Raw genomic sequence first — 12,500 nt, forward strand, 5'->3', positions numbered from 1 at the left:
CATAAATCCATTAAGGTTATTTTTCAACCCTAAAACTGGTAATACTATTTGAATGCTAATGCAAGTGGATACTTTTTTTAATTTTTTTAATTTATATTTTTGTTTGTTTCCTCTACATAGTGGAAAAGAGAATATTTCATATTCTAAAGTTTGATATGGTATAAATCATAAAGTAGGAAAAGCTAATATAAATATAACCAGCAGGGAAAACATGATTGTTAATGATATGACTTGTTTTCAGGTCATCTGGGAATCAGTATCACTCATGGAGTTATTATCATGACAACTTTGGCATATATGATGACGATCCAGAAATTGTTACCCTCAACAAGGCTGACTTTGGTGAGTAATTCTATCCCATACTTAATAAATTATTTTTTGAAATGCCTTTTAACCCAGTTCTTTTATGAATTAAGTGAGGGAATCAGAAGTACACTATATAGTCAATTTTAAATTTGTGGCAATACGAATAGTAAGATTATTGAGGAAATTTGAAATATCACAACTTTTCATAAGATATGTGTTATTTAATTTGATAATTCATTTCCCATAGAGGAAGCCTCATAGTTAAAAACACAACTTAATAGATATAAATAAACTGAGTAATACATCACAAATATAATTTTGCAATAATACATCCCATTGTATATCAACAGAGCAAAGTGTCACAGGATCAGAAGACGTGTGGTTTATCAATTTCTACCACCCAATGTGCTCTCACTGCCACACGTTGGCTCCTGTGTGGCGTGAAGTTGCACGGGATCTGGAGGGTGTAGTGCGAATAGGAGCAGTTAACTGTGACGACGAATACCACCTCTGTTCCTCACAGGGTATTCGATCCTACCCAACACTTATCTCCTATCCTGGGGTAAGGCGTAGGTGCTTTATTTGGGATATTGTTTAGAATGTATGTAGATATTAATACTGGGAGTAGTAGATAGATGTGTCTTTTGTGAAGTAGGGGGGGAATTATTAATGTTTATTGGTTATGCTGAAATGGAAGTAGGGTTTTAAGATCTGTTAGTATTGCTTAGAGAAGATGGATATATAAATAGAAGAATTTAGATATGTTGAAATGCAGGAATTTATAGAACTAGTTATTCTTTTGATATTATTTTCAAAGCTCATTTTCAAAACACCAATCATTGCTATTTTTCATTACAGAGAATCTTCTACAGGCAAGAGAAGAGCAAGGAGAGCCTAATTGACTTCATGCTGAAACAAGTGCGTTCTTCTGTGGTCACTCTGCAGAAATCAAATTTAGAATCCATTTTAGAATACGAAGATTACAAGAGCAGGCCATGGCTTGTGATATTCTATGAAGATGCTGATGAAGTTGATGACTTGTGGATTACTCAGAAGAAAATAAGTGCTATATTTGTAAGTAAGGATATGTGTGCGTAGGGGGAGTTGGTTGTGTATGTTTGTATGTGTATTTTGTAAAATGGTTTACAGTACTGATCATGATTTTACAATGTGTTCAACATATTTCTTCAATATGTCTTAGTAGAGTAGAAAAACAAAAACAAAAGGAAATTTTGAAAAGAAAGCCATAGGAATAGTTAATTCATTTTTCCTCTCTCTCACAAAGGACGGAATTGTCAACTTTGGACGCGTAGAGTGTTATCGGCAGAAGAGCCTGTGCTCCACCCTGGGTATGAAATCAGGACTGAAATTCTTTGAAGTTGACCAGATCAGGGAGGGTCAAGGCACAGAAATCCCGAGTTTGAATGTACAGGAAATTGCCAAGGAGGTTTTGGCTCTCCTGCCTGAAATGAAGAAACTTGATGAGGAGACGTTTAAGGTTAGTAACATGAAAATGTGAAGTTATAATGTAAATCATTTTTTATTTAGATTTTTAAGGAAATTGAGAATTAATGAAACTGAAATGTAGCCTATTGGTTAGTGTAATCGAAGATATAGTAAGAATTTGATAAACTATTGGTTTTAGTTGAATAAAAGTTTGATTATCAAAGTTTAAAGTAGATTTAAGATGTGCAAACTTGTCCTTGACTTTTGCAGTACATGTTATATTATTTATGTTTAGGAGAGTTCATATCTTGCATAAAAGGTTTAAGCATAAGAAATACTTGAAAGGGGAAAGAAAAATATGTATATGGTAAGGGAGAAGTATATATTATTTTTTTTGTCAGTGCAGAATACTTTCAGGTATATAATTATGTATCTTGATGTTAGTTCATATGGGTTGAAAATGCATCTCTTTAATATTTCTTTACCTGAATATCTTAACCCATTGGTTGCAGTTTTAAATAAATATTTGTGCAGTAGGATGGCTGGTTTACATTGTCTGGCATGGTGCCATCCACGTCTATGACCGACTCTGCAATTGCAGCAAATCATGCCATCCGCTGCTAATGGGTTAAAGCATAAATACATATAAATATTTTTTTACATTTAAAATCATTATACATGTTTTGAGTTACTCAGTCAGTTTCTGAATAAAAATTTCAGACTATACGTCACAACTTGGAAATGCGTGAAGAGACGACGGCTTGGTTGATGCAGTTTAGCAGTGACAGTGATGATGATACTTTTGAGGTGAGAGTAAAGGGTTTATGTGAAATATAGTGAAAAGAAAGAAAGAAAAAGAGAGAAAGAAAAACATTATGAATAGAAGTTGAGTTGAGTTGAATTGATGTGAAGTATAAGGAATGTACAAATTCCAGGTAAGCTTCAACTTGAAATAGTGAACATGACCTGTCATAATCTTTTATGATTACTAATTGTAAAGACGTTGCTCCAACTTTATAAGTACCATCTACAGTTAACCCACACAGGACGGGTGGTACAGCATGTGTACCGCGCATTCAAAAGCCCAGTTGCCGGGCGGCACAGTATTGTGCCGGCCATTCAATTGATTTAGGCCTAATAATTCGAACGCCCCGGCATTTGGACATTCAAGGCTAGAATTCCCCCGTCGGGAATGGGTTAATATTGAAACAGATTGTTCAAAATATAGATTGACTGGAATTTTCTCAATCTTATGCACCTTGATTATAAGAAATACATAATGCAAACAACTCATGACTAATAATGTTGAATATGACTCCTTGTCATGCATTTTTCTTCCTTATTTCATCCCATTATAGAAAACTGTTTTCCATTGCAGATCCGCAAATTGCCTGGCTTGCTGCCGTCACTCAAGATAGGCCAGGTGGATTGCTCTCTGCTGAAAAAACTCTGTGACGATCTCTACATCGCTAAAACGCCGACCTTTATGATATTCAAGCCTGGTGGAGGATACGAGTTACATCATGTAAGATTTGATTTCTGGTTCTGGGTGCAAGGGTTTTGTTTTGTTTTTCTGTCAGTTGGAGGGAATTGGTGTATATGAAATGTACTAATTGTATATATACCATGCATACTCATTTATTTACACATTAATTTATTAATTTATTCATTCCTGCATTCATTGACTCACTCACTTTTTCTCTGACTGACTGACTGACTGACGAGGATAAGGATAAATCAGATTTGCGGAGTGTGTGCCAACGAGTGTTGACTTGATCTGAGCTTACTCCTTACCCACTGTATTGCCCAGACACGGCGGTGACCGCTAGGTGACAATGTAAATTCACGAGCTTGGACGGGGCTCTATCTGCTGACCACAGGGACTGACCAATCCGACCAACCCGTTAACCCGACCGACTGACTGACATTCATTTATTTGTCCTTTCACTCAATCCCTCATTCCTTTTCATTCATTTATTTCTTTATTCAATGACATACTCACTTGTCTCCTTACATTCTCACATCCACTCACTATTTCCCTGTCTTCCAAGTAAATAAATACAGAAATCCCCCATTCATTTCTGTACTATATCTAAACAGGGACGTCTGCTGGCCCATGATATAGCTGTGTTCGCTCGAGAGGGAGCCGCTGCCACGCGCTTCCAGATCCTGACCCCAGAGGAATTTCCTAAGGTCCTTACGGATGGATCTACTTGGTTCGTGGATTTCTATGCCCCTTGGTGCCCGCCCTGCATGAAGTTATTGCCCGAATTCCGTAAGGCTAGCCGGCTGGTGGAGACCCCTGTGAAGTTTGGTAAGTTTGGGGGATTTGACTGTTGTTAATGAAGAATATATAGTTTTGTTATTATTTTTGGAGAATGATAGTAGAGATTAATTATTGATACACTTATTTTACTTGACTCTTATTTTCCCTCTATTATTCTCCCAATATTTCAGGAAGCATTGATTGCACAACACACCAAAGTCTGTGTACCAGATTCAATATTCATCAGTATCCTACTACAATTTTGTACAATGAAAGTGTTCCCCACGAGTACAGTGGATACCATACTGCAGACCAGATCGTAGAATTTGTAAAGGATACCCTAAACCCAGCTGGTAAGTTGATTAGGTGTATTTTGCCATTTAGAACACAATATAAAGAACACTTTAGTAAATAAGAGATAAGAATCTCAGAATTTGCCTGTTAACCCATTCACGCTGGGGGGATTCCAGCTCTGAATGGTCAGAATGCCGAGGTTTTCGAACGCATAAGCCTAACGCCTTGGGATTCTCGTGCGCACTAGCTGTGAGCCTGGTCTGTCCGCTCGCTCACCCCGAGTGGCGCCCTTTACCAAATATCTCGTTGCTGGTGTCTGACCCAAAAACCACGAAACGTGTCAGCATGTCATCCGGCGCGAATGGGTTAATCATGTTAATCATGAGATCTACTTTGATGTTAGTACATGTAACAGCACTTATTGATTTAAAAATTTACCGTTGATATACAGTTCTTATTCTCATATTCTTTTGCTTAGTTACTTTAGAAAATAATCCTTTTTGTATATTTGTTATATTGATTATTGTGGGAAGCAAGAGCTACTACTTGAAGTGGAACCCTCCTAATAGCTCTGCACTATTTCCACTTATAGTTATATCACTGGATGAAGATAAGTTTGAGAACCTGATCGAGAACAAGCCCCGAGGGGAAGTGTGGGTTGTGGACTACTTTGCACAGTGGTGTGGACACTGCAAGGATATGGCCCCGGAATATCGGCGTTTTGCACGTATAATGGCTGATGTGCCTAATGTGCATATTGCCACCATCGACTGTGCTAACTTCCGGGCTAGCTGCTCTCGACAGGGTATAACAAGCTATCCTTCAATTGTGCTGTATCCTGCTGAAAGTATAGGAACAAGGAGAGCTGAGTAAGTTAGATGTGTTTGATGTACCTGAAATGGAATGTTTGATAATATTTATTAAAATGATTATTCTTAATTTGTATGTATTTGACTACCTGATTTAGTAATCAAAATATTTTTTAATAATTTATTAAATTTTTGTAAGATATGAAACTTCTCAAATATATATGTACCCTTTGAAAATTTGAGTAAGTGATATTTATTAATTTTGCAGGAAATACAATGGTTGGTCCAGAGATGCAGATTCCTTTAGACAGTGGGTATATTCAAGGATGTCCTCTGTAATCACAATCCTGAACGACAGGTCATATGAGGAAATTCTGCACAGTAGTGACCCTTGGCTTGTAGACTTCTATGCCCCTTGGTGCGGGCACTGCCATGTATTTGCTCCAGACTTCGAAGATATTGCAAGGGTAATTGTATATATAGTTTACATAGTCTCCATAATTCTTCCTCAGCAAGTATTTTCTTGGGATCTGATCACATTCATAATGTATTTTTCCTTTGGCTGAAATTACAAGGTTGAATTATGCATGATACAAGTTAAAAAACATATTTATATTTTAGTAGAATAAAGTATGTACTTCATCTTTCAAGAGCAAAAAAGAGGAATCAAATCATGATTTTAATAAATTTGTTTTCCAGGCCTTACAAGGGACAGTGAAGGCAGCAAAAATTGACTGTGAGAGGTACCGATGGGTTTGCAGCGGTGCAGGTGTGAACGCCTACCCCACTGTGAAGCTCTATGTTGGGTCACCGCAAGGAGGTCGCCAACACGTCAATGGAATAAATTTCCCCAACCTGAACAAGGCCTCCATATTGTCAAGTATTCCAAGACATTTGCCAAAGAATAAAAAGAGACACGATGAATTGTGATGCGGAGTTGTGTATTGCACAAGACAAAGAGTTATCGCCCAAATGGATCATATATATTTTTAGCTTTAATATTTTCTTATTAAACACATTTTTCATGAATGGAAGAGAATGAAACAGCAAGGGAAAATGTGTGCCATACTGACCACAGGAAAAGGAATTCTAAGCTAATTTAACATTTTTCTCTTTTTTCGTGGTTGTTCATATCTAAAATTTATAACTCATATACATTTTTTTCTTTAAATAGAATGCAAAGTAAACGTTCAAATAAGTTGTAAGTCCAGCAGATATTCTGTGGATTTTCCCAGGCTGTAGAATATTAAGAGAACTTGGAAGCAAATTCGCATTTCTTGAAACTGTGATTTCATTTCCTGAAAAAATAGGATCATATGACGTAGTAGAAGTACTAATTACTAGATGAAATAAAATAGCACAGATTTTCTTTTCTCTCGTTATTCATGGTAACTGGCATTTATTTGAACGTATGAGCAAGATGTTTATGAATGAATGATATCATTATTATTATAATTTTTTTCAAATGCATATTCATTCCATATGCTTCAGAGATAGTACTTTGTCATAGATCACAAACAAGTTCCTTACATTGAAAAGAAAAAATAAAAAAAAAGTGGTTATCATGAAGCAAACAGGATAGGGTTGTGAGAAGTAATAGACTGAATCAAAACAAAACTTCTATGTAACAGTGATGAATCCTAACTGTACTTAGGGCATGGTAAGTGCTCTTTTGTATCCTGTTGTACTTAGGTTATGTTAAAATGATGTCAAAATAATGTACAGCTGAAACTGATATGGTAAAATTTGAGGTTTGTTGTTGTGAAAGCCCTACCACACACACACACACACACACACACACACACACACACACACACACACACACACACACACACACACACACACACACACACACACACACACACACACACACACACACACACACACACACACACACACACACACACACACACACACACACACACACACACACACACACACACACACACACACACACACACACACACACACACACACACACACACACACACACACACACACACACACATAATTAAGTTAAGGGTCAGTGAACTATATGTTAATGGTTTATACTTGTTAAATGCTAAACCTTTCTAATAACAGAAAAACGAAGAAAAAAATGTGCAAATGTCTCTTTGTTAAGATATCAGTTTAGAAAATGCAACTAATGCAAAATGGTATGCAAAATAAGTTCCACTTAGGTTTATGCAAGTGGAATAGAAGTAAACAGAGATAGTAAGAGTTCCACACTCCTTTTTTAAAGTTGATCTGTTTTTCCTTTTTAAATCTTTTGCTATGACTTCTTCTCTATTTGTCTCTGGTTGGTATGGATGTTACAACAAAAACTTCATGCAATTTAGATCTTATTTTGTACCACTTAACTATGGGAATATGCTTTATTTATCTGTGAATGCAAGTAGCAGTAACTTAAAAGAAAAAAAATGTGTATTCAGATTAAATGTCAATATCGCTACTTATTTTGAAAATGGATGATGCCTAAAACATCTAGTCTGAGGTACATATACAGCTTTCTAGTCTTCTATATTTTCCTGCAAGGGCCTCCTTCATCAGAATTTTTTATTTTATTTTTTAAACATTTTTTTGTGTATCAGTTCAAAAGTGGAGCATAAAGGGGTAGAGTAGATGGTATTGATTTATTTGCAGTTTGATTAATATATATATATTTTTTTTAACTGGAAAAAGTAATGATGGACGGTGAGACTTTTTGAATGATTTTTTTTTTCTGAATTAACTAATTCTCTATTTGTGGCCTACAAAATTCAGGTGGCTAGATTGATTGATATTTTTATTTTTATTTTAATTTTTATGATTATTTTTTGTTTATTTATTTATTTTAGAACCTCAATACTGGTAATTAGCTTCAAAGAAACTGGATTTAGGTGGGGAGCACATTCTATATCTTGTTTATTTTATAAGTGTTAATAGGTGCTATAAATTTATGATGGCTTTAATTACTTTGCTGGTGTTATTATTACTATTTTTGTACTTTTTAAATTTTATTTATATATTTATTTATTTATATATTATTATTATTATTATTTTTTTTACAAAAGTTTCAAATGATAATAACCAACATTTGTAGTTAATATGCATGGTGTATGATTAGACATTCTCTTTGAATCTCATATTTATTGTTTTATATTTATGGTATGCAAGAGAATCAATTTCAAATTCACTATGTAAGTGGCAGATTAATATTTTTCAACATGTACATCAAATTTTAAGAAGGAAAAAAAAGTCTAGAATCTTAATACTGGAAATCATGATACTTCTACTCTTGTATTTTGTATTACATTTTTTCTGGTCACTCATTTTCCTTTTTGACTACGAACAAATACCCTGTGATAAAAATACTTAACAGGAAATATGTATTCGCTTTCTACATGAAATTGATTTAACGTCTCTTGCATTTAATAAGAGGCAACAACGTGGTATGAGAGTTGTCAGGTTTCTTGTTTTGTTATGATAACATAATCAGAATTATATTTTTATCCTTTGTTAATTTGTTAACCTTTTTTAACATGTAAAAAAATAGTAAGCTATCTGACTTCAGTGATTTTTCTATTTTTTGTGCTCATTGTTGATTTTACACATGCACTTTAATGCACAGATGCACAAATGTACATATAGACACATACACAGATGTGCACAAGCACACACATGCACACACTCATGCGTACACAAGCACTATATATATATATACAAACACACCACATACACAGACACACCATGCACTCGCACACCACAGGGCACACCACATGGGCTTGTAGACATGATCATACACATGAATTCACACACATATACATTTGCATTGTTGATTACTCTTTTAGTTTGGCTAATAACAAACATGTTTACATCAAGTGCTCTCTAGAGGCAGGAGGAAAAAAAAGAGTCAATGTTTTGAATGTACTGTTAATTCATATTAAATTAATTTATATGTACTGCACTACTGTCTTTCCATCTGGTATTCTCGGAAATGGTACTAGAGATTTTGGTATAATGTATAACTATCAATTTGTCATATTAGTCTGACAATTAGCAAAAAGAGTGAAAGAGGTGTAACTCCTCGTGATGCTAATATAATGGGTAAGTTATTGTAAGAATTTATATATATTTTTTGCACAATATGCAAATTTTTGTTCCTACTTTGATAATGACTATTGTGCTATGTTAGTGTTAGATCTGGACTCATAAAGGATTGCAAGTAACAATGTTTTACTATCCTCTTAAACAAATTAAAAATATGCTAAATGTTTCCCTTTCTTTACTGTTGTTTTTCCAGATGACTTAAGGAAACTATCTTCTGTGTATGATAAAAAAATACAAACGTAAACATGAAGTAAAATATAAGTAAAGGTATACAAGTGCTAACAGCTTAGAAATATCCATAAGTGATTATAATAAAACTGTGAATGTATTACATAGTATACTGATAAATGTCATAACAATATGTTAAAATTATGTACTCAATTTCAAAGTATTTTTGACCAGTTTGGGGAGTTACTTTACGGAGGTCGCCGCATTCAAAGTAGCGAAAATACAATATAATACAATACAATACAACGTCCCACGAGCCACGATCAGCTGGCCCTGCTCGAACATGTTTCGAGACATGGTCGGTGTTCCAGACGGACTAATTATCGTAAAGCTCTTAAAAAGTGTACTTTGTATCTATTCATATTTGTATATCAACATAAGAAAATTGTGATTGATGAGAATTTCCATTTCGCGTATATTTTAGGCGTTGTAGATTAATATGTACAAACATTTTAATTAGATAGTTATATCCATCCGTTGCATCCACCGCTAAATTTGACAGTTCAGTTGTCACATTGCTCCGAAGGGAAGACTGTGGGCTGTGTTATCTTGTGTTTGCCAATTATCTCACGACTATGCAATTGTTACAATGTCGCGGACCATATATTAGTCAGTGAAGTGAAATGACCTTGTTCAAATGGCATGAATCAAGCAGAAAACAATGGTAGTCATGGCAGCTATCAATGGTAAACCGACTATTTTCACGCATTGAATATTGTTTGAGCGGTCGAGTAAAAAAAAAAAAAAAAAAAATACGTGCCAAACGAAAGGGGGCCCAGGACCGGTATTCACGAAAGGTCATAGAATTTCCTTTAATAGACTCGGGGAGTGACCCTAAAACAGTCTGACTCCCAAGATAGTCCTACAAATTGTATATGAGATTCGTTCAGAACTAACTGTCCTTAGCGATTTCGTCCAGGACTCGCGCTGTGCCACATAAAAAAAAGAAAAGAAATACAACTAATTGTAATTAACATTTACTAGTCATATACCTTGAGATGATCCGTCATTTATATATTTAAAAGTACGTCTGTTGCCAATGCAACTTGTAATTAAAAACATATAGAAAGAAAGAAAGGGAGTGCGGGTTTCGATTACGCCCACTTTCAGTCCTTAAATGGCGTTAGTTAGGCCTTCGCGTCGTCTGCTTGTTTACGTTTCAACGCTCTTAATTTAAGATTCTGAACGGTCATTATGTAAATAGTGTGTCATTCAAAGAAACTAATGGAGATTGAATTGAATTTCCACCGTAAGTACAGTCACTTCCGGGTTTGTTTGCGTCGAAAGTTAGTGTGGCCACCGATGGGGAGCAAACACCATCATTAACACTTATTTCAAAGACACATGAGAACATTCCAATCTTTATTATAGCCTTTGTATTTACCGAGTTGCACATTGCTCATTAAACGGCTCATTATTCAACAATAAGTAAAAACATCCCTTTGACAGCATTGTGTTATATATTTAGTCTCAGTGATCGTGGTTATTAGTCAAAAATGAAAACTGGCTTTTAAAACATTTTCGCGAGGATTAACAGACAAATTATGGAGTTAAAGACTTTCTTTTCTGTCACAGACAAATCTCACACTCTATGACCTTTCTTGAATACTAGCTCAGTTACTAAGGAAATTTTGGATCGTGAGTTCATTCGTGCGACCTATTAATTACGATATTTCGTGTTCACGCTTTCTTTTCATTTTAAACTACAATTCTTGGCTTGTGCCTTTCAGTTGCCCACTTTTTCACCCTTTTTAATATCTATATTTAGCGATTTTACCCATATTTACCCCCCTTATAAAAAAATAATGAAAAGATGAAAGAGAAAGAAAGAAAAAAAAGATTGGCTTGTTGGCTGGGGTAACGTCCCAGAGGGATGTGACTGCATAAGAAATAATCTTCCCTACCTTAATCTAATGAACTCTCTCTAACCTAACTTCATTCTCTGAATTATAGCTAAGATTACTTTTACCTAAAGTGTTGTTTGTATTTCGCAAGATCACAAGGCTGTCGTCGAGAAACAATGACAAAAATACTAATAATCTGATGATAATGATGATGATAATGACAATGTGATGATGGTGAAGGTGATGGAAATGGAAATGGTAGTGATAATGGTAATGGTAATGGTAGTGGTAGTGATAATAGTATTAATAATGATAACGGTAATACTATTGAATATGATATTGAAGATAATGGTGATACTAATGAGAATAAAAATAAATATAATGATAACTAATTAATGAATTAATAAATAAATAACAGTGATAACATATTCTAATTCCCTTTTCAAATCCTAAATCTAAACTAAGCAAACTTTCCCTCCTATAAAAAAACCCTCATACTTTCACGAGTCGCTGTAGCACAATATCCACCACCCGCAGCGCCTACAGCAAAAATTTTCCCGCCCTTCCCGCGCCCGGATGTGTCATTTCTCGGCACGCCCACGGGAGTCAATGGCGTTTAGCGTTTCAAATCGCTTTGCTTTTGTTTTTGTTGTGTCATTTATTACGATTCGTGTTGTGGTATCTAGTATTTAAAATCACGTGTTTTTTTGGTATTATTGTTTATTATAATTTGTGTTTTGTGTTCGGGTGTGTTAATGGTTACGTATATATATATATATATATATATATATATATATATATATATATATATATATATATATATATATATATATATATATATATATATATATATATATATATATAATGTCACAAAAGAATGACGTTAAAAAATACAAAAGTAGTAACATGGAGTGTAAAAAATAAATGAAGTGAACAGAAATTGATAAAAAAAAGTTTGGTGACCAGCCTGAATACTTCATGTCTATTATTATTATGGTTATCATCATTATCAACATCATTATCATAATATTGATCATAATTATAATTATTTTCGTCATTCTTATTGTTACCATTTATCATAATGATTATTATCAATGTTATTATCACTATCACGATTAATATTACTATTATTTTGATCATTATCATCATCAGCAGCATTGTTACCATTGTTATTATCATTATTATTATATTATTATATTTGTTATTATTATTATTATT

At 34.3% G+C, this 12,500-nt stretch overlaps 2 protein-coding genes across 6 annotated transcripts in view; both read left to right on the forward strand.

Moving 5' to 3' along the window:
- The window catches only part of LOC122244099 (endoplasmic reticulum disulfide reductase DNAJC10), a 13,917-nt gene extending 4,585 nt beyond the window's left edge, over positions 1-9,332 (forward strand). The window contains exons 4-14 of the mRNA XM_043001916.2: positions 242-342; positions 657-868; positions 1,165-1,380; positions 1,592-1,804; positions 2,473-2,559; positions 3,131-3,277; positions 3,853-4,066; positions 4,210-4,371; positions 4,905-5,181; positions 5,390-5,588; positions 5,821-9,332. Of these exons, the coding sequence (XP_042857850.2) occupies positions 242-342; positions 657-868; positions 1,165-1,380; positions 1,592-1,804; positions 2,473-2,559; positions 3,131-3,277; positions 3,853-4,066; positions 4,210-4,371; positions 4,905-5,181; positions 5,390-5,588; positions 5,821-6,051 (2,059 nt within the window). The 3' untranslated portion in view covers positions 6,052-9,332. The remainder of the gene's footprint in view (positions 1-241; positions 343-656; positions 869-1,164; positions 1,381-1,591; positions 1,805-2,472; positions 2,560-3,130; positions 3,278-3,852; positions 4,067-4,209; positions 4,372-4,904; positions 5,182-5,389; positions 5,589-5,820) is intronic.
- Positions 1-12,500, forward strand: part of LOC122257935 (uncharacterized) — a 239,054-nt gene that overhangs the window by 131,711 nt on the left and 94,843 nt on the right. The window lies entirely within an intron of this gene.

This window comes from Penaeus japonicus, unplaced genomic scaffold (genome assembly GCF_977035675.1).
Source record: "Penaeus japonicus unplaced genomic scaffold, GWHDUDI00000001_assembly GWHDUDI00000031, whole genome shotgun sequence".
Lineage (NCBI taxonomy): Eukaryota > Metazoa > Arthropoda > Malacostraca > Decapoda > Penaeidae > Penaeus > Penaeus japonicus.